At 39.7% G+C, this 22,500-nt stretch overlaps 1 protein-coding gene across 2 annotated transcripts in view; it reads right to left on the bottom strand.

Annotated features, from left to right (window-relative positions):
• Positions 1 to 1,645: 1,645 nt before the first annotated feature.
• The window catches only part of dgkb (diacylglycerol kinase, beta), a gene marked incomplete at both ends in the record, with an annotated part of 72,337 nt that continues 51,482 nt past the window's right edge, over positions 1,646 to 22,500 (bottom strand). For both annotated transcript variants that reach the window (XM_080425527.1, XM_080425528.1), the window contains 5 exons: positions 1,646 to 1,753; positions 4,845 to 4,905; positions 5,418 to 5,538; positions 13,537 to 13,729; positions 16,766 to 16,856. In XM_080425527.1, coding sequence (XP_080281653.1) covers positions 1,646 to 1,753; positions 4,845 to 4,905; positions 5,418 to 5,538; positions 13,537 to 13,729; positions 16,766 to 16,856 — 574 coding nt within the window. The remainder of the gene's footprint in view (positions 1,754 to 4,844; positions 4,906 to 5,417; positions 5,539 to 13,536; positions 13,730 to 16,765; positions 16,857 to 22,500) is intronic.

Genomic DNA, 22,500 nt, shown 5'->3' with positions numbered 1-22,500 from the left:
TGTGTGTGTACTTGTGTCATTCTGGATAAGTACCTAATAGCTAAAAAAAATGGAAATCATGTTTCAATTTGTTCATCTTTGGTGAGAGATTGCATGAGATAAATTATGTTTATTTAAAGAAATGTACTATAGGCTATTATAATTTTAGACATAGAAAAATATCAATAACCATCCGGCATATTGCAATTTTTATGTGTAATACTCAAATTGTGCATGGTGGTTTTGTAGATTTAAATAATAATTACAAATTTATTCCATACAAATTGTAAACTTTTTCAAAAGGTATAACATGCTTGGTACTGTAGGTGAAAATCAAACCCTTTAAAATCACTAGTGTTGATTGAAATTACCGATTTTCAGGCTGGATTCTTCTATTCAAGCTCATACTGTATATTTGAGCTTTAACTGGTTAATGTACGTTTGCTTGAGCGATTAACTGTAAGCACTCAATGGCAGACATCAGAGCAAATCAATGACCTAGGAGGTCACTGACAGTTACATGTGAGTGTAACCTACATTCATTACATTCACTGTACCTGAAAGAATAATTTCATTGAACAGTGGGCTTTTAGTGACATACTGTATGCTTTCTGTGAACTATTCACTGTTTCCCCAGCTTTAGAAATACCTGAATACCTATTTAGAAAAACACAGGGCACTAATAGCAAAATAAAAATACAAATGGACATCTCTCTAACATGATATGATTAAACCTCTCAACAAAGGCAATACTATGTGTCGTAGACAAAACCCTTCATAGTTACTATCAATTTTCAAAACCGATTTCGGTCACCCATGCAACAGAAAGTTTGTATAGAATCCTGGATCTCTCGTGCAATGTAATACAAAGACTGTCATGCGTGCGTTTTATAAACAATCAATAACCATCCTTAGTCGTTCTATTGATGCAGTAGCAACACACTGTCATTTCACTATTTAAAAAGCCATTCTTGAATAATTGTCAAAGAAAATACGTAGCAATTAATCCGCACTTAAATACTAAATATGGTGGGAAGATCATCTGCAAACCCTAGATATGTATGCCCCATTAACAGCAGCCTATGGCATTGTCCATCATGCATTGGGGTGAACAAATGCAAAGATCATAAAATACCCCAAAACATAAATAAACACATACATAAATAAATGATCATATCACAAAGCACATTCATTGATTGACATTACTGAATACCCCCCATGCACTTAATCCACATGGCACAGGTCACAACAAAATGTTAATAAAAGCATTTACATAAGAAAACAGGAAACCTGACGTTTTTTTAAGAGAGATTTCCAGATTTGTGAAGAGAAACGTCATTATGCAAATCAATGCCTCAGTCCCCACTGTGCTGCCCAGATGGCAGCCATTTTGCTCTGATGTCATACTCAGGCGTATATAGCCCTACCTCATTGGGGTGGGGTTTCCCACCCCCCGAATTTGAAGTCAGACCAAAATGGCTGCTGTGTGAATATGGTAAATTCTAGACGACTTGAGGCATATAGTAGCTACAGTACCTCTTCACGGCAATGTGTGCACACACTCTACCACTGTACCCGGCAGGACTATCCAACTAGCATGGTTGACATCAAAGCCACCCTTAATCGACACGCTTACGTTTACTGAGGTGTGGTAAAAAATATCCCATCAGTCTTTGCTCTCACTGCGTGTTCGTCTGATGACGGAGGAGAAGAAGCTGCCTCCTTGTGGCGGGCCCATCAACATAGGAGCCTGGTTTTTGTGAACTATCTCAATCTATAAATGAAAAAAAGGATGAGGAGTTACCTTGGTGTAGCGCTATGCTATGCTTTGTATTGTATGCTGTTCTTGTGAGCTGTGATATGGAATACATTATAGCAAAAAATTCAATTCAACATACGGTACACAAAATGTTGTGGGTATATTGTATATACCGTAAGGGCCCTATCTTGCACCTTACCCCTTTTATCCTTTTAACTTTGTAGGCATTTGTTACTATTTTGAAAAACATTTTAAAATAGTTCAAATAGTCGATCTACAAGCTCACAACGTGTAGATCGGCTATTTTCACTATTTTAAAATGTTTTTCAAAATACTTACGTTTAGGCATAAGGGGTAAGACGGCACACAATGTCTTTTCTTCTTCCTTTTTCTTAAGAACTACCAGTTATTTTTAAGATTATAATTATAGATCAGTTCCATTGCATGCATATTTGACACAAACCATCAATCAACCATCAATGTATGCCTGTAGAATAGAAATAATATAAACCATAAATATAATATAAACAGAAAATGCTATTATCCATATCAAAGAGACCCTTATCAATTCAAAGGGACGTTGCCATTTAATCATATCATCTTCGGTTGACTTGACGTCATTATTGGTCTTATGTTTATCATGTCTTGCATAATAACACTAATACTAATACTAATACTAATACTAATACTAATACTAATAAAAATAATAAAAAACAATAATAAACATTTTGGAGCCAGGGCTTAAACGAGGTTGGAGAATTAACAGCAGATCTGAAATAATACCTGGAATCAATTCTGAGGACTAAATTAACTTTGTTTTCAAAATGAACAACAGGAAGCCTTTTTATGTAAAATAGTCCCCTTTTTATACAAAAATCACAATTCTGTTCCGTTCAAGAACCCACTTAATATACGGTAATGTATATTAAGTGGGTTCTTGAACGGAACAAAATTAGCGTGTCTTACTCCACAACAGAGGTTTTATGTTTCCAAGTAAGTAATGTCCAAGTAATTAATGTGGAATCATACAGTACCTTCCGGTAATAAATATAATTGCATGATAACTATTCAGACATGACCAAACAGACAGTGGTACATGTGAAACACAGTAAAATCATATGCGTCACATGAACCCTATAGTGTCTCCGTTCTAGGCATGTCATAATAGCTGAACAACAGTGGACAAAAATAGCAGAGCTTGTATATTGGCTATTTTCAGTGAAGATATTTGGTGTAGAGGGAAAAAAGGAGGGGGGCAAGTATAGACCTCTGGGGGACCCTGGTCAAAGTTTATAGCGTTTAAGTGGTTAAAACTCAAGATTTGACTGTGTTACTTCAAAGTACAAATGAGACTGATGGTGTCAAATATGCATGCATGCAATGGAACTGAACTGCATTTGCATAGTTGTTGTTATTAATAATTAGTTGGATGACATCCCATTTTAACTGTGATGCATTTAACAGGTTGACTGATTCAAATTCAGCAGCAACACATCAATAACTCGCCATGGATATAATCTCAGCACAATTATGTATTGTCAGATCCTAACTTTGCATTGTGGCGTTCTGCCAAAAGATACAAGTGCACTTCCAGACTACTTATTTTGTCATGCACTAGATTCTTTCACAATCGCTGCATGATGCATTATGTAAATCTGTGCTGCACTTCATCTGCAGTGGGGTAAGAGTATTGGCATTGTAATTAAAGCCAAACACAACTTTAATCAGTGCAAACGGCGCTGTTTCATTTTTGAAAAGTGAACAAAATTGAAACAGAGCAAACACTTGCGCACTTATCAAGGCAGCTGTTTTATACTAGGAAGGAACGCAAATTGAAAGCAAGCTTTGCATCCCTAAGTGTTTGTTATCTAATTACTGCATGGCGGTACAAGAAATGTCACTTGGAAAACAATGTGCTTTGATTTTGAAACAAGAAACAAGAAAATAGTATCTGTGGTGCTCCCAATTAGCTTAACTAGTGCTTGTAGGATACAACATAATCACAACTTCCATGGTTTGAATCTGTCTGGAGGTCTGTGTGTATCACAGGCGTTGACAATATAAAATGTCATTACCTCTGCCTTTCTTTATCTGCTGTACTTTCTAATGAAAGGAAAATGTCCTCAAATAGACTAGAACAGAAAAGACTACAAAGCAGCGCTCCTCAGAGTGCATATTTCCGTCACACTGGGTTGCCTAGCCAGGTCTGTTTAAGTTGTGGGTAACAGCCATCAGTGAGCAAGATAGCTGGGGGGATAGCATTTCTACAGCATTCAGTGCAACTTTACACATTTGTGGTGCCCCCTATAGACAGAAGTGAAAGCACTTTTGGAGGAGGACTTTATAGAGGCCCCTCAACATGTGATTTGGGTTTGATTGGAAGTTGCGTTCATGATAAAGGCAGTTTCTATAAGAAATATGCCCCGCCCACAGTTTTTTAAGTCAATTACAGCCAAACAGTATGGAATATCAAACCCCTGTTTGACGGTCACACGACTCTCGGCATAATCTGTGCCTAATTTGGTGGGGGAAAAAAACATGTTTTTGCAACAAACAGTGATATTTATTGCATTTGTGGTGCCCCCTATTGGTGTAAATTAAATTCATTTTGGCTCTGTGTTGTTGTCCCTCACTGTGGGCCTAAATTTGGGGTAGACCAGTTGCTGCGTTCATGATTTTTGTAAAATGGACCTCTCCTGCAAACTTTGGAAGGCAATCATAGCCAATCAGAATGGAATATGGAAAATCTGAATGATGCATGTTTATCACGTGACTCCAGAGATTATAATGTGTACCGATTTGTGAGTTTTGGACAAAATCTGTAGTAGCAAAAATTGTGTTTTGAAGAAAATGTGAAATGGCGGAAGATCTAGTTAAGCAGAAATGGGCGTGGCCTATATGGGGAGTTGCATCATCAGGATACAAGTAATCCAGAAGAATATATATTTTTTTTTGTATGACCTACGGTTCAAGAGTTATACACCAAAACGTAAGGTGGCCTTCTATAGCACCACCATGAGGCCAAATTTAAAAAGGAAGTTCTTCATTGGCCTACTGGGAGACGGAGTGTGCATGCAAAAAATAGAATAACATCCTGTAAACTTACAGTACAGGGACCCTGCATCCAGGGTTCTCCATCAATCTGCATAGGAAGGGACTTGCTGGTTCTGTCAACAACAAACAATAAGCAATAAGCATAGTAAACATTTGATTTTGTATATCAGAACATTCTAATAAATAAATACAACTATAGCTGCTGCTATGGTTGGGGCTGGCAGTTGGAAGTGGAAGTATAGAAAGGGAGGAAATGGAAAAAGATGGAAAATAGCAAGAGGAGGAAAACAAATGGGAAATACAGGAGGGTGGTTCAGCAGAACTGTCTTGATCAAAATGAATCAAACCATCACTAATTCCACCCTATGTAGTTACTCTGGCATAGAGCTGGCCCTACAGTAGGCCTATATGCAAAGTTTATTGTTGATGTTATACTTATATGCTCTGTTGGCAGTGCATGTTATTGAACACAGAACCTTGTGACTCATACAACCGTATGATGGTGTCCCCACTGAAAATAGCCGCTCTACAAGCTCACAACACATTGTGAGCTTGTAGATCTGCAATTTCTGGTGGGGGAAATCATCGTACATTCAAGACAGTATAAATCAGGCTTCATGCTGACCTGATGGTTACGGAGGAGCACTGTGCCAGGCGCCGTCCAGCACTTTTCAGGCCTGTGTAGATCTGTCCCATCTCCATGGCTCCTTCTAGACCCACAACTTCCAGCAGCTGGTCTGATAGATCTACATCCACAGAAGAATAAACATTTTAAACTATTATACCAGAGAACGATTTAGCTTCAAAGGCTCCCACGTACATTTACAAAAGTGCGTTGCTTGTATTGAATGTGAGCTGTAATATAAGAAGGTTGTTATGCACCATAGAGGGCTCTTCATTCTGATTTGGTGAGTATGGTGGTGAGAAAGAATTGTATTCTTTGTCTGTGAAGTTAAGGAGTAAGTTTGTGGGGAGAAAATAAATAAATTAGAGGATGCTCTAGAACTGCAGCCAAAATTAATAATTAATTAATAAATATTACTAAATCATGTTTCATCAATAGCAGCCATATCATGCTGTAGCAGCAATACTGATATAGAACCCTTGTTCATAAATTACAGGCCATTTAAAATGTAAAAGCAAGAAAAGTAAAATGTCAGGAAGTTGTGGAAGAAGGCGGGAAGTACAAGAAATAACTGGAAAGGGAGGAAGAAGCGGAAATATGAAGAGGAGGATGAGAGCCTTAGTTCACAGTTTGCCTTCCGCTCTTGAAACCCTGAATAACTGTTGAAAGGGGAAAAATAGGCAACAACAAGAAGCTACAAACAAAACACCTATTAATTAGATTGCGCTGGCAATGCAAAGTAATCTTGTGTAACTATAATTATTAATTTCTCTTCTGTTTTTGAAGATATGAGCATTGATTTTGCCCCTGCTGGAAGCTCAGTGTCTCGCTGGGCCCATCTGTTTCAGCCAGCCTGTTCTACCTCCCGTTCTCCGTCTACTCGCCCCTCCGCAAATTAAGGAGCTGCTGCCTCGCTGCTGGGAGCACACAGACTCTAATTGAAACTAAGACCCATTTTTAGGGACTTGGTGAGTGTGGCAGAGTTAGCTAGCTGTCACTGACGGTGTTAATCCGCCGTCGTGATGTACGTACATCTCAGCCCGTTGGTCAGTGGTTTCCAGAGGGATCAGTGGTGGAAGATTTGCAGTTTTGCTTAAATAAAAGTATCAATACCACAATATAAAAAAGTAAAAGTCCTGTATTCAAAACTAGACTTGAGTAAATGTGCAAAAGTATTGGTATCAAAATAATTGACAGTGCCAAAGTAAAAAATAGGCCACTGAAAATAGCCGATGCACAAGCTTGTGAGCTTGTAGATCAGCAATTTTATAGCCAAATATGGCTTAATTGGTTAAGTCCTCTAATAATAATATTTGTGTGCCTTGAAATTGTACTTGAGTAAATGTACTTTACTCAAGTGCTTTCCACCACTGAGAGGAATGGACATCAGTGGTGGCGGCATTGTTTTCCTAAAGTGCTGTTGTTGCTGTTGACCTGTGTGTCCAGCTGTCACCATGGAGATGTACATGTGTCTGTCTCTGAGTTGACCTGTCAATGGACTGCTTTCCTGGGTCTGAGCGTAAAAGACAGAGAGAAAGTGTGTGTGTGTGTGTGTGTGTGTGTGTGTGTGTGTGTGTGTGTGTGTGTGTGTGTGTGTGTGTGTGTGTGTGTGTGTGTGTGTGTGCGTGTGCGTGTGCGTGCGTGTGTCTGCATATCGTCGCTGTTGTGCGGAAACCTTGTATCTCCAAATTACTTTCAGTGTATGTTTTTTTTTATCATAAATGAATGCCCTATTTTATACTTTGTCGTAAAACAGTGCAATTTGCCATTTTCAAGCTCACAAGGCGTTGCAGGTTGAAAGTGAACTGTCAGTGGGGTTTCATAAATATTTAATCAATGAAAAGTATTAACAAGAGCTTTTGACTAAATAATGACTACATAAGATAAGATATGCGGGGGGAATTCAGGCGCCAGACAGTACAGCATGTTAATAATGAGTGACCTGCCAGTGCCATATATTGTGTACACACTCATGCATTTCGTTGTTGTAGGGCAGAAAGCTTGTATGTCCAAAACTGTTACTTTTCAGGGACTGGAGAAAACAACCTGTGCTCCAATGGGTCCAATGTAGTGTGTAGTGTTATTGTATTGTAATCTTAGTTTTGGACATACAAGCTTTCTGCCCCGCAGCAACGAAATGCATGAGTGTGTACACAATATGTTGACCCCCTGACACTTGGCTTGGAAGCTGCTTTCCCAGCATGCCTTCTCACGTCAGTGTAAGCGGCTCACACAGACCCAAGCTGACATGTGTGATGGACAGTGTCACCACGGCCATAGGTAAACGGGTGGGGATTCCTAGTTGCCTGAGGCCACACATACTTTCTATATACCCAAGTGTGCTTATTGTGGTAAAGGCCATATATCTATACTGCTTGATAGAACAAGGTCAAGCAGATATAATAGAACTATTAAGCTTCTCTAGAGCAAATGCTTATTTGGGTGCAATGTTATTTGGCTATCTGAATTTAGACATTTTCTTTGACCATCTTTAAAGATGTTGACTATGTGAAAACAATCATTTTATATTCTCAAAACTACATGGTTAGCTATCTGTCACCCCAAGTATCAAAAGGTGAGACAAGCAAACCCAGAATGAAAAAGGTTGCCATGTAAACAAACCCAAAACCCGTCCTGTTTTACTTATAACAAAATATAATCTAACAAAACTGGGGACACCAAAATGGCGACACTACCATGCAAAGTCATTAAAGTAGAATCACCGAAATAGCAACTGTATTGTGAATGATCATATTATAATGTCAAATATCCAGTATTGTCCACATAATGGTAGAGGATTATCATGTCACATACCTGGTCAGCCTGGACACCACACTGACACAATGTGGAGTGACAGGGTGAAAGTGCAGGGTGAAAGACTTGCAGACAGAAACAAAAGAGTAAAGACAAAGAGGAGGAGGTACAGAAAGAGAGAGAGAGAGAGAGAGAGAGAGAGAGAGGGAGGAGAGAGAGAGAGAGAGAGAGAGAGAGAGAGAGAGAGAGAGAGGTGACAGAAAGAGACGGAGGGATTGAGAGACAATCAAGAATCACAGATGCTGAGCGAGTGACCGAAGAGAGAGAGAAAGAGGGCGGGGGGGGTGACAATAGATGGTAAGAGTAGATGTGTGTGTGTGCGTGCGTGTGTCAGGGGGGGGGGGGTAATCTTCCACTGAAAGCATCATGAGGCATCACTCCCTAGCATCTACCCTCATTTGCCCCCCACCCCAACACACTCACACACACACACACACATTCACACACGCACAAACGCACCTCTGCTTCTCTCTCTCCCTCTTCTTCCTCGTCCCATTCCATTCTAAATAATTCAACCTGCAGCCATTCCCTTCCACCTGAGGGGCTTGTCTCCTGGCGTCACCAGTGGGACGATTTAACAGCTCCCGAAAGGTCAACCCCCCCACCCCCATACACATACACATACACACACTCCCACCACTTTGATCTGATCTGTGCTGGGGGGGGGCCTGCAGCGGTGGTGAAGCTCATTGCCCCCCCTGCCTGCTCTAATGCACTCTGGTGTTTACAATGGACCCTCCAACTCTCTGGTTGTCTGAACTGACAACTTATCTCACCTTCAGCACATCTTCAGCAAGGACGTGTTCAGCACCAGTGTTGGTCAGTAAGGCGTTATTATTATATATAATGATTGTAATATTACTTAGTAAAAAGTAGTGTAACTTATTAGAATTGCCAAAACAGTAATACATATAACAGTTATTAATCCAAGTAACAATCACAATTTGCCGAAATTGTCGGGTGGCATTTCTTCCTTGGCCTAGTGGGAATGTGCGCTAGAGATGCGCGGATCGCGGTTTTAGCCATGGTTGCCGCAGTTAACCGCGGTTTGGGTGGATTCGGGTCAATCAAATATAATTATTAATTAATATCGGATAAACCGCGGGTGAAATATTGCGGTAAATAAATTAATGACATCTAATATATCTAGTGTTATTCTATAAGCGCCGCTTATAGAATCCTATTTGATAATAGGTTTAGAGCAGCCTGTGCGATGCGATCACAAAATGCATTGATTTAGCCTGGAATGTCGGTGCGTCTTTTTTCTTTTTTTTAAACCGGTGCTGCTCTGTTCTGTTCTGCTCTGTTCAGCGCAGCAGAGTCTGCTGCGCTGAACATACAGAGTCTCTCTCTCTCTGGATAATATAATTATTGCGGTTGGATAACGGGTGGATAATTAATTTGTACATGCGGATTCGGGTGACGTGAGAGGCCATCCGCGCATCTCTAATGTGCGCGCAAAGTTTCACAGCAATCGGACTCTGCAAAACTCTGCCTCCTGGTGGCGCTATAACACGCCGATGTGAAATATCTGGGGCAGAGGTTCTGCTCAGGCCTCCAGGGAGTGTGCTTGCACAGTGTCACTCTGATCGGTCCAACAGTGCAGCAGGTAGAGCTCTTCACGGGTCCCCTAATTCCGAAAATACCCGACAGGACCCGAGACCCGTACAGGTCTGGTTTCGTGTTTGTTTTACCATAATCACTCGGACCCGGGTCGGTTCCGGTTCTATTATCTCGGACCTTGGGTCCATTAGGGTTCGGGTCCGTCATTTGGGACCCGTGAAGAGCTCTAGCAGCAGGAGATTAGCTGTTCACAGACAGAGACGGGTGGACGGATGGACAGGGGCGAAAAACGCCTTCGGCCTTGTGGAGACAAAAAGAACAGATCTACAACAGAGGCAGATCAAAGGGTGATATCATATCAATAGTCCTGTGTGTGACCTGGGAGTGAAAGTCAGTGATTCTCAACCACGCAGGATATTAACGTTTGGATGACACACAGGGGCTGATGGATTATCATTTATGAATGAACAGCTGTAAGGTAAATGGCTAATTATTTTGTACTGCAGGACAATGCAAGTACAAAGAGATACAATTCTAACGTATGCAAAACTTCAGGCCCACACAGATTTCTTTCAGGCACGTTCTGTATCCGCCACTGATCTACAAGCTAGCAAAACATGGCGATGCAACACATTTTTTACTTATAGATCTGTTCTTTTTTTGCACGCACCCTCAGGCGCTCGGGTGGTGCAGTGGAAAAAAGTCCCTGCCCACCAAAAAAGAGTTAAACAGATAAGAGAGACAGTTTATTTTTGTTATTTTCATGCATAGCCTATAGTAATGTGTGCAGTTATGCAGCTTGGCTAATTGGTGACTTCCAACTATTGTTCCAACACAGTGGATTCAGTTCTAAAAGGAGCTGGCTAAACAGATTGCAGTGTTCATGCAATCTGTGGGGAGGGTAATTTGCACAACACTGCTTAGCACTCACACTCCATGCTTTTACATACATAGACGCCACGCCTAAACACTGGCTCCACTTCTCTCTCACACACACACTCACACACACACTCCCATCAACAGTAAGTGTGTTTCTACTGTACGTTCGGAATAGAGAGATTGTTTCGCACTGATAGATTTTTCTACAGAAAATAAGGAACCGAGTGTCCGTTGTGATGAGGCTGACTTTGAATTGATCAACTATATCCCACCCGGCCGTCACCCACCTCTGTGCCAAGGCCTTTCTCTGATAATAGCAAACCTATGGAGAAACTCAAGGCAACAGACTCACAAGCGTTTGTAAAAGTATTTACTCTTTCCGCATTTTTTTTTTAAATGAATGAATGCCCAAAATAAGGATGCCAGGTTGAACGTAAGATAGTCTGTCTGTGGATTTTATGAATATTCAACCAATGAAAAGTATTAACCAGAGCTTGTGACATTGGCTCCATTGGAACACAGGTTATTTTTTCCATTTCCTGAAAAGTAACGGTTTTGAACACACACGGTTGAACACGGTTTCCGCCTGACAGCGACAATATGAGAAGGAACTTGCATGATCCAAATGGGGACATTCATCAGTGCTTGACTTGTATTGACTGAAATTAAAGAACAGTGGGAGAATCCACTCCACACTTGAGCATAGCATTTGAACCCCTAACCACTAAAACCCCAATCAATAATGTCTTGGTAACAAAAACATAACAAAAATGTTTCCACTGCACATTAATAAATAAATGGAATAATTAAAAATATTGTTTCACAGATTACTTGTTTTATAGAGTTTAGATCTTTCTTTGTATTCATAAACCAAAATAACCATTTGTTTACATTGATTCCATCAACCAGCACCTAAAAAACACACTCTCTGTGTCTCAAAACACATTACATTGTTCGATTGTTATTGTATAGTATTTGTACTATTTCTACCACTATTCCTATTGTTATTTTTTTGCTATTTTCTGTTATTACTATTATTGTTGTTTCAATATCGAGGAGCAGTAACCCTTTTTACTCTCTTATACATGTACAATTATACAGTATGTAGCAAATCTTGCAAATAATGCAATTTTGGGTCATGGGTGGGATGGCCGACTTGGAAGGACCACTTCATCCACTGCCAAGACGGCTTGGGAGCCAATTATTACATACATTATTTTACACAACACTGATGATAGTGCGGTCAAACAAGTCAAAGGAGCTATCTATGAAATCTATGAAAAATCTGCAACACAATTTCATACAATATACTGTGTGTAGTGGGGGTTCCTGCTTAATCTCTCTCTCAGCAAAGGGGTCCTTGGCCTGAAAAACACTGAGGAGCCCTGGTCTATTGTGTGTACATAGCGTCATTCCACTAGTGATCACAGCAGATGATTCATACTGGCTCCTTCATTCACATATCCCCATTGACGGGTTTGCTTTTTGACATAAATGGATTGTGGGGAGTGCCTACTGCCCAGTGAGGTGGCAGCTCCAATCATACAGAGTACCCTCCCTCAGTCGGCTCCTATTAACTACACCTGCCCATGGCTGCCTGCACTTACTATTACCACTGAAGTGACAGTATCAAACAGTGACATCTCTGTACCCCTCTGTCCTAAACAAAATGCTCTGGCCATGATTCTTCTTGTCGTTTGGTAAAATATTCATGAGTTGGGGAAAACTTTGGCTGAAAGTTTGTCTTTGATCTGTCTAATTTGAACAAGTGCACAGAGTTGCTTATCTACTTTATATCTTTTACTTTATAATTGTATATGTGATAACTTATAATTGATACTACTGCAAATAAATGCACACATTTTAGCAACTGATTTTGACCTATGATTTTCAATTATTGTCTTTTTTATCTACAATGTAGACTTATACATTTATGCTTGTGTATGCCATGTGTGTATACAGATCTACAAGCTCACAACCTGTTGCAATGCTTTATCATCTTATAGATCTGCTATTTTAGTCATTTTTTAAAAGAATTGAGGAGAATTTTTTGAAAACATTGCCCAAAATAGCGATGCCAGGGATAAAGTGATTAAAGATCAGCATTTTTACATGATAAAACATTAACTTTATTCTTTTTTGTTCCATGAATGATTGTGTCATGCGGGGAATGCTCCCTTTGTGCAAGTTCATATCATATCATATCATATCATATCATATCATATCATATCATATCATATCATATCATATCATATCAACTCTCTAATCAGTGCCAGATTATAAAAAGCATCTTTTAGCCTATGCTCACTTTTTTTTGGCTTACTGTACGTCTTCCATCTGGTGTCTGTTGTTCATGCGGTTGACTGCCTTTTGTTCAGCAGTAGCTTTGCTTTGGTATGACACGTTGGGCATATTGTGTGTTAGAACCCCATAGTTGTCACCTTTTTGAGTATATTAATGTCTCATTCCTGAGGTGGTGGTGAGTAGGGTCATGACATTTTCTTTTATATATTATTGGGGGGCTTTATTGATAGTCCAGTCCAGTGAAGAGAGACATGAAACAGAGAGAGAGAATCGGGGAGTGACATGTAGTAAAGGTCCGTCGGGCTTGGGAATCGAACCCAGGACTCGCTGTCAGGCATCAGAGCCTTAACCGCCTTATAACCACTCGGCTATCGGCGCCCAAAAATGAATAATATTTTAATGTAGCATGGTGAGCCCTGGTAATTCCTGTACTCCCATATGTAGGTTCACCTGCTGCTGTTGTGGATCTGCTATTTTTGCTATTTAATTTTTTTTAACAGTTTTGGATATACAGTAGGCTACAAGGTTTCCACAACAGTGAAGATAAATAAAAAAGTACCTTGCACAGCGTAGGCCAGTTCTTTGGGGTCCAACAGCGTCCTCCGGTCCTGGCCCTTTTTAGCAGCTTTTCGATGGCCCCTCCTCTTCTTGCTCTCACCCCAAAGGTTGGAGCCGCCATGCATGCTGGGAATGTTGAGAATGGCGATGCCTTCCAAGGAGATGCTACTGAGGTCCAGAGTGACACCATCACACTTCAGAGAGGATGACAAGTGGAGGAAGATGAAGAAAGAAAAGAAAGGGGAAAAAAACATGGCCGATCATGCAGTTTTCAGTCAAACCCAGAGATTCATTTTTTCTTTCTTTTTCAATGAAAGGCAACAGTTGTAATTATGCTAGGAAGGCCATTACACTTTCAAAACATTTATCTTCTTATTTTAAAGAGGTGGTGCCATGGTTTTGCACTTTTTCTGTTTTTCATGTGTCTATGAGGTTGATAGAACTTCATTAAGCCCCCTGGTGGTGTTTTTATGGTGTTTTATGTCTTCTCTGACTATTTTGAGTTTCTACCTGGAGGCTGAAACCTTGAGGGTCAAACATACAAAAATATACCCTCCCACTCATTATCATAACACAACAGGTGTGGGCATGAGGAGGAGGAGGGACTAGGACAGGTGGGTGGTGCTAAGGTGGTGGAGGAGGTGCTAAGGTGAGAACCAGGTATACTTAATGAACTGGAGGCGTGTCCACATAAAAACATAATTTTAACAATGTCTGTACACTTTTCTGAAAAAAATCTTCCTCCTAGTATAACCATAATACCTGATGATTATGTTTGGGGGGGGGGGGGATCACTGAAAATCACGGCACCCCGTCTTTAAGTCAAATGGTAGAAACGTTTATGAAAGAAACTGACAAGACATTTATAGCAAACAGGGATGGTTTCCCTTCTTCTTCTCCTTTTTTTTAACAGGAGTATGAAGGTCTTTTGCTAGCGAGAGCCCAGGGAAATATAACACAACAGTACTGTAGGTTACCAGTAGTCCTATTGGATATACATGTAGATGATTTATAGGTTAAGGAATGTTACATAGCTTATCTGAGGTTTAATCACATTTATTATCAACCTGACAATATGACTAATAACGTATTAGATGCTATCAAAAAGAATAAACCACATAAAAGAGAACCAAAGTGACCATATTTAGTTAACAATGGTTAAACATTTCTCAAACATGTGACCATCGATACATTTTAAATCTTAGATATGTCAAAATAGGCTTTAGATATTCTATTGGTTAGATATTAGACTTTATAGTAGATGTTTAGGTTGTTAGTTAAAAATCAGGTATGGTATTTTAGGAGGAGATCTCTGATGGTTAAATCAAAGAATAGGACCCGCACACTGTCAGAAACTTGCAACACATTTTGCTCTTTATTCGACGTTTCGGTCGTTAGACCTTCATCAGGACAGACAATGAAGATTGTCCTGATGAAGGTCTAACGACCGAAACGGTGAATAAAGAGCTAATTTTTTTGCAAGTTTCTGACAGTGTGCGGGTCCTATTCTTTGATTTAACCATCACAGATCTCCTCCTAAATTGTGCATTTTTTACTTACGCACCTGTCGCCAACCTTTGAGGTGTGCATCGGCCGCCTTCACAATGGGTATGGTATTCAAATGTTTTATTTGTAGGCAGTTGTATATTGGATGCTGTATTTTCAGCTCTTGTCATGTTGTTGTTTTTATATGTTGGACTACGGATGGAGATTATAGCTTCTAGCTGAATCCCGCAGGTTTACATGAGATCATGTTCAATTGATTAAATTCTTGTACATGTATTGAATGTTCATTAACGTGCACTGTTCTGTAAAATAAATAAATAAGTAAAGTAAAGAGGCCCGTGTTCTCCTCACACCGGTCCTAGCAGGGTCTGTTTGGAGCTCTTGCGAGTTGTGCTGTGAACTCTACAGCGGTGTAGATCTGTATTCATCACCATACCTGCTCCCCTCTAGTAAGTACTCATCCACCACTAATTAATAAAGACCTCTGCACTGTGTGGATAGCTCTGAGGAGGGGGAGATGGATCGGATAGGCATGTCTTCATTATCACTCAATATCACACACAGCAGGGTCGTGTAGGGATAATTACCTGTGTGGGGGGTTGGGGTTGGGAGATCACCACCCATTCAAATGTCAGCACTTTCACAGAGTGGAGCTGGTACAAATGGAGGCTATTTGTTGATCGCAGGGGGGTGGCTGGGATTTGTTTCTCAGGGTGGACTCTACATTATAGCGATTCCAACGTGGGGTTTTAAATGCCTGCCTGAGTATTTAGAAAGTGATCTCCTATAAAAGTGTTAATGCCACTTAATTATGGTTTAATCAAAATAATCAGAATCAAGGTTCGTACACACCGGGAGCGTTTATTTCGCATGATTAATTTGCATTCATTTAAACTGCTGTTTATGTCATGAGTACATCCACACAGAACGCGACTATAACACAGCGAAAAACGTGACACAATTATTTTTCAAAATGAGGTAGATTTTTCACAGCAAATAAAATCATCCACCCATGTATGAATGAGGCATCACCAAATGAATAGTTTGATGTGCAATATTGGCCAACGCATTTTCTTATTGTTTATTCTCGTCGCCCCTGGTGTGTAAGGATATTTATATGGATATATAACAAGTAAGACGCGCGAACGCTGGAAGCGAACGCAGCTCGAAAATATTGTGTATTTACGGACTTGTAATCCGCTTCGCCGCGCCTCCTTCCGCGTTCGCAATTACTATTATTACTTATATTACTAATATTACTATTATATTATATGAAATCCCTGACTAATTTTAATGAATGAAATGTTATTTTAACCAATCTGTGGCGTAGAGTATGTTAATACACTATATTGTAACTAGTAGGGATGGGAGGTGGTCCCCCTACTTGTTATTGTCTATATTGACAATGACAATAAAGTCATTTGACGCATTGCAGTTTGGACATCATTGAAATGACCTCTCCGTTGGGAGATGGAGACAACAGACATAACACTTACAGATTGTAAGCTTTAAGAAAACACATGGAATTTTTGAAAGTTCAAGTTCAAGTTTGTTACATCTTATATATGAGTACACAAGAGTAAGTCTTTAGTTTTGGATCCTCAACACTATAGCAGCAATAATAACAATAAAGAAATAATGAAAAGTTATGTAAATGCTTTCTATGTTTTCTTAGTGCTTGTAAAATATCTCAAAATAAATCGAAAGTATGTTGTTTGGTTTACCTCAACCTCCAGAAAGTCATGGAGCTTCTTACATGTGGCTGAGAAGGTCTCTGAAGTGCCAAACTCGAAGTACCACAGTTTATTCTTTGTTCTGAAAAATAAGACAACAGGAACTGAAAATGGACCACGACAAAACAAATAACTTTTTCTCCCCACGAGAATTCAAAGCTTGCACAGCTATAGCATTTCACTATTTCTCTATATTTATTACTTATACAGGAGGTACAGTACTCTCAACTTAAAAACAAACGAAACCAAAAAGGTGCCCTCCCCTCAGTAGAGTGGAAATTCAACCATTAATCCAACTGTTGCATGTGATACCAATGTTTTGGGGGTGTGCGCATGTATGAAAAGGCACAGGGCAATAGGGGGAAAGGACACAGTATACAGTAATAAACATAATTACGGCGCAACCAGAGTAGACAGGCTACTGTATATGAAGACAAATCTTTGGACATTGAAATGTAATGTGGCATGTTGTCATCACCAGGACAAACATGACATTACAATGCTGTAGCATACATTGCAATATGCTTGCTAATTTCTTGGGTTAATTATGTTCGTATCACCAGTCAATCAAAGGTTGTGATTTGCAATGTACATATATAAGTGTCTGGGTTTTTCTGCCCCAGAGTCGCTTTGTGAGTCCCTGCATGAGTAAGTAAGCGCTGCAGTATCACTGACATTATGGCTACACAAGTTGACAGTCAATTGTACATGAAACTGAACAGCAATGGCATGTAGGATGTATGTATGTACACAACAACAGTACATCTGAAGGGTGGCAGACCATGCCGGCATTGTCTCAGGAATGAGACCTCAGACGCATGTGTGTGCGCACGCGTGCAGATGCGTGTGTGTGACAATCGGGATGTGATGGGAGAGCGAAACTAAGAAAGGGGACAGATTGGTCTGACAACCCATTCATATGCATGATATATTCAACGTTGAATTCAGTAGGGTTCAAATCACCCAAAACATGTTATTTTCAAACCCAGCATGCTAGTTCTGCAACTGACATGTCTGTGATTTCAAGACGCCGCTGTATTCGGCTATATTAGTTTTGGTGCATGCATTGGCGAATGCTGGCAAACACTGACTTAAGGCAGCTCAAACGTTGACTCTTGTGCCTTGGGGTTTTGTGAGTATGGTGTCACGTTGATGAATATTTTGGTGTTAATGTAACCTTGACTTGTGCCGTGGTATAAGATCCCATAAGTGGACAGGCGCCCAATTGGCTAGTTCCGGTCCATAGTCTGGCGGGACATCAGACGTGTATACAATAGCCTGGAAGGATCATTGCTCTGTGATTATTAATTCATTAAAATGACATAGTTTTCATTGACCGATATTAAAAATATTCTGTAATTGACGTCCTTGGCCTTATTGCAACATGGACACAAAATACGACGCCAATCAGCCTGGTAGTTTGCGAGATTATCAATGCACAGACACAGACACACACAGGGCTGAATGCAATATCTCCGCCTGCTGCCTGCTGGAGTTAATAAAAAAGAAATAACTCTCTGAAAAGGTGTAGTTTGATTCATGCTAGTTTGTCAACAGAATGGATTGTTTGAAACGCACAAGAAATGTCTTCCTCTAATGTTTCTCAGTCTATAATCAGGCTAACCATGTAGTCATTAATCTCCAAAGAATGTATAATATGGTTCATTAATCACATATCAAAGAATAAAGGCGAGCCCAAAGCCGATTAAGAAGCAGAATGTATGGGGTAGTCCATGGGTACTCGTGCCTGCTATTATAGCCTGGTGAGGGGCATAAGAGGGTAATCTACCTGCCCTTTCAATTAACTGGAGGACTTGTGTGCTGCCCCCCTGGCTTCCTACAGCAAATGTTCCCATAGCTAAGGCTGATGACCAATGACCTTACTAGGGTGAGTTGCCATCTGTCCCTATTATGTACTTTATATTATTCTTTAATGACTGCACTGTATTCAAAGCATGTATAGTGTAGTGTAAGTTCAATTGTAAAAACTGCAAGAGTGTAATGATGTGAAAGCTATTATATCATATATATATAATATTAATAGAAAAATATAATTGCAAACATGCCAATCAATCACTATTTGGAGGAATAACATTTTTGTCCAAACATCTTATTCTTATAATCTTATTCCCTACAGTGGAAACAAATAATAGAAATGTCTCTGAATGGAGGGAAGCCACAACTGGGATGAATTCACTCTCTATTCACAGTCCACTTTATGGAATCCCCAAAAACCACACATTTGATTCAGAAGAAGAAGAAGAAGAACTGTTAACCAAAGACATTTACAAAGAATTGAATTGAATTGAATTGAATTGAATTGAATTGAATTGAATTGAATTGAATTGAATTGAATTGAATTGAATTGAATTGAATTGAATTGAATTGAATTGAATTGAATTGAATTGAAAGTGAACACACTCTGTGGGAAATCTCTCTTCATATTTACTTGTCCTGCAACGTCATGCCCAATCAATCACTGGATTGTCAATGATGCTGAGTAGATTTTTCTGCAAATGTATGACTTAACTAAACATCTCTACATAATACATGTATTGTAATTGATACAGTTACATTTCTGAAAACTATGCATGTTGTCTGTAAACAACAGGAATTGTGGTAAATCCTTGCATTCATAGCTTTTCGATATTACAAATGGAAACAACAACTATTTATCTTTGGGCTTCAACAGGAGAGGAAAAAAAAACCTACAACAGTGCTGACACGCAGAACTGAATCCGATAAAAAATGACCTTCTCTTAGCTGGAATCAAAGTGCTACAAGAGGGACGTATTAGTATAAGCAGAGTAACAATCACTGAATTATTGATTTCCTCATTAGGACTTTTGTCAGGACCATTTAGCCACTTTATAAATGAGCTTTCATTAGGTACTTGCGGGGTAGCCCAACTCCATGTTGATTTACAATGTGCAACATGGTCAATATGAGGGGGCTGGGGTAGAGTAAGAAGGCAAAGACAGGAGGAATACACTACAGGGCCATGCTGAGAGGCCCTGCACAACAACCCATCCATATTGTGCTTGTCGGGTGGAAACCATGTACAGTATGTGCAAAAGCGTTACTTTTGAAGGAAATGGGGGGAAAAAAACCTGTGTTCCAATGGATCCAGTGTAGTTATTTTGTCACCAGCACTTGTTAATACTTTTCATTGTTAAATATTTATAAAACCCACATGCACACTTAAGCATTTTCCCTTTCCCTTTCAAATCTGTTCAAAAATAGCGAACATAGCAGATCTACAAGCTCACAACATGCCGCGATGTGACGTGTTGTGAGCTAGTACATCGGCTATTTTCGCTACTTTTGCGTGACACACATATGAAGAAGTAGGGCATTAATTAAAAAATGCAGTTGACATATGGAGATACTGCTTTCTGCCCGACAGCAACAATATACAACACATCCCTGTATCTCCTCTAACATGACTCCTGACAGCTGCTGCAGCCCTATGTAGCTGTGAGTTTAGCTACAGTAGCAACATGTCAAGGGCAACCCAGCCTACACCTAAGCACTACTGACTGCAGGCAGAACACAAACACAGATCGGGGACATCATTTGCAAACAAACAAATGAAGGTCTACTTCAAAAAGCCAATTCAAAGCCTGTGGCCATAATAATGTATGGTGTGACTGAGGTCAAATGCTGTCGACTTTTGCTTTTTCACGTATGATTCCTGTTGTATGGAACTGTAACTTCCATACAGTTTATATTATTAGTTTATTGTTAGCATGCTGTAAAATCCTGAGTGTTAATTTAACTCTGACAGTGCACAAGCCCTGTACTGTAAGTGTAAATGGGTTGACACTTAGGTAAAGCTGGCATTGATTTGATATCACCCCTGTCTGTCAGTGCCAAATTTCAAGGAAGTACACATATTTTGTATATTTGTTTAAATATTTAACGTACATTTTATAAAGGAAGACAATGGCGGACGGATAGCGTTGCGTTGTGAGCTTGTAGATCTGATTTTTTTCTGCACACGCAGTGAAAAGTGGCTCATGTGGTTAAACAAAACCTAAATATTGTCTCTTTAGGAAAGCTATTGAACAACGTAATTGTCCATTTCTATTGCATGGCTTCGTTTTCTATTAAGAAACATCCTGAATGGACAGCAGTTACTTGTACATGACAACCAAACACAGAGCACAGCAGTCTTGAAGCCCAATCCATATGTAAGTAAGACTTGCCATAGATAGGAACAGAGCAGATGCACCATCTGACTGTCCTGTCGATTCCCTCTACTTAACCTAACAAGAGCACCATGGCAACAAATCACCTCCTTATGTCCCTGTTCATTAGGTAATTAGGAGCATCCCATTGGCTGAATCGGATTCTCATTCGTTATCTGCCAACTGATGCTAAACACTGGACTTGTCTGACAGACACATTGTAAGGAGAATCTCCAACATTGGCCACTGGCTGGTCAACATCACACAGGATTAATGGCGATCCAATTGGAGACCATGACAATCCACATAAGTTGGTACTTTTAAGGTAGATCGTCAGGATCTTTCTTTACGATAACCACAATAAAAGTGAATGTAAAGCACCAATTTTCATTACACTGTTGGCTGATTTTCTTGCTCTTACATCCGTGCTAGACATGTTGTAAACTCTTCTTTTTTTATAAACCTGTAAGTCATTTGTTTTTTTTTGTTTTTTTTTTGTGTTTGGAAAAGTGCACTACCATTGAAGGCTGGGAGCACGTGGACAGAGAAACAACATGTTCTCAGCTCCCCAGACACAAAACCTCAGTTGTGATTTTACCCATGACTATATCCATGCAAAACATATTGCAAATAATAACTTAGTGGGTGCATATGACACCAGCTGTAGTATACAGTTGGTACAGCTGACACGAGAAAAAACCACAGCACTTTTGCTGGGATTTTGATGGCCAAAGAGGCAGTTCAAAGAAAGTCAACCAGAATCAGTGTTGCCAGATGGTTTGTACGATAATTTTACCCTCTGTACGATGTATCATCAATAATTAAAAAAATGACAAAATGTACGATAATTTCGCCATATCATAAAAAGTGCATGAATTTACTAAATTCCCTGGCTGCTGATTCTGGATCCGATTTGGCTTTTCAAAATAAGTCAGGAAATCAGTAAATCTGACCCTAGATCTGTACCATTAAAAACACTGGTCGCGTCTTTCCAGTCCAGTTTCAGGCTTTTATTTGTGTAAGGTCCAGGAAGTTGCCTGCTTCCACGCAGCATATGTGATGCTTTTTGTCACGTAGGAAGTCTCAAACAAGATATTCTTTTACACTAAATACGCATTTTTTTTGTGAAATTACATATTTACACGTGTGATTTATCTTTTTTTGGCTGTGTACGATAGTTTTCTTTCAAATACGATTATTTTTAAGCCTCTGGTACGATAATTCAACATTTCCCATCTGGCAACACTGACCAGAATATTATGCCCCTGTTTTCACCTCATCACTCAATACACACACTTTCTAAAACTCCTGTCTGGTCATCATATTAAAGGGTGTCACAGGAGAATAAGCATCACTGTAGCATAGTTGTCCTGAAGCCACAGCACCTTAAAATGCTCTTTTCCACTGCCCATGCTTAGTGCCAAGCACAGGGCCATTGATTTTCCCCCTCTGACACTTAATCTAACCCACAATGATCTATGACCTTATTTTCACACTAATTTCTCCTTGATCAGAGGTGATAAATATTGCATTGAC

Source organism: Gymnoscopelus braueri (assembly GCF_963280865.1).
Source record: "Gymnoscopelus braueri genome assembly, chromosome: 4".
Classification (NCBI taxonomy): domain Eukaryota; kingdom Metazoa; phylum Chordata; class Actinopteri; order Myctophiformes; family Myctophidae; genus Gymnoscopelus; species Gymnoscopelus braueri.
Note: the sequence above shows the minus strand (reverse complement) of the source record. Positions and strands in the feature narration are given on the sequence as shown.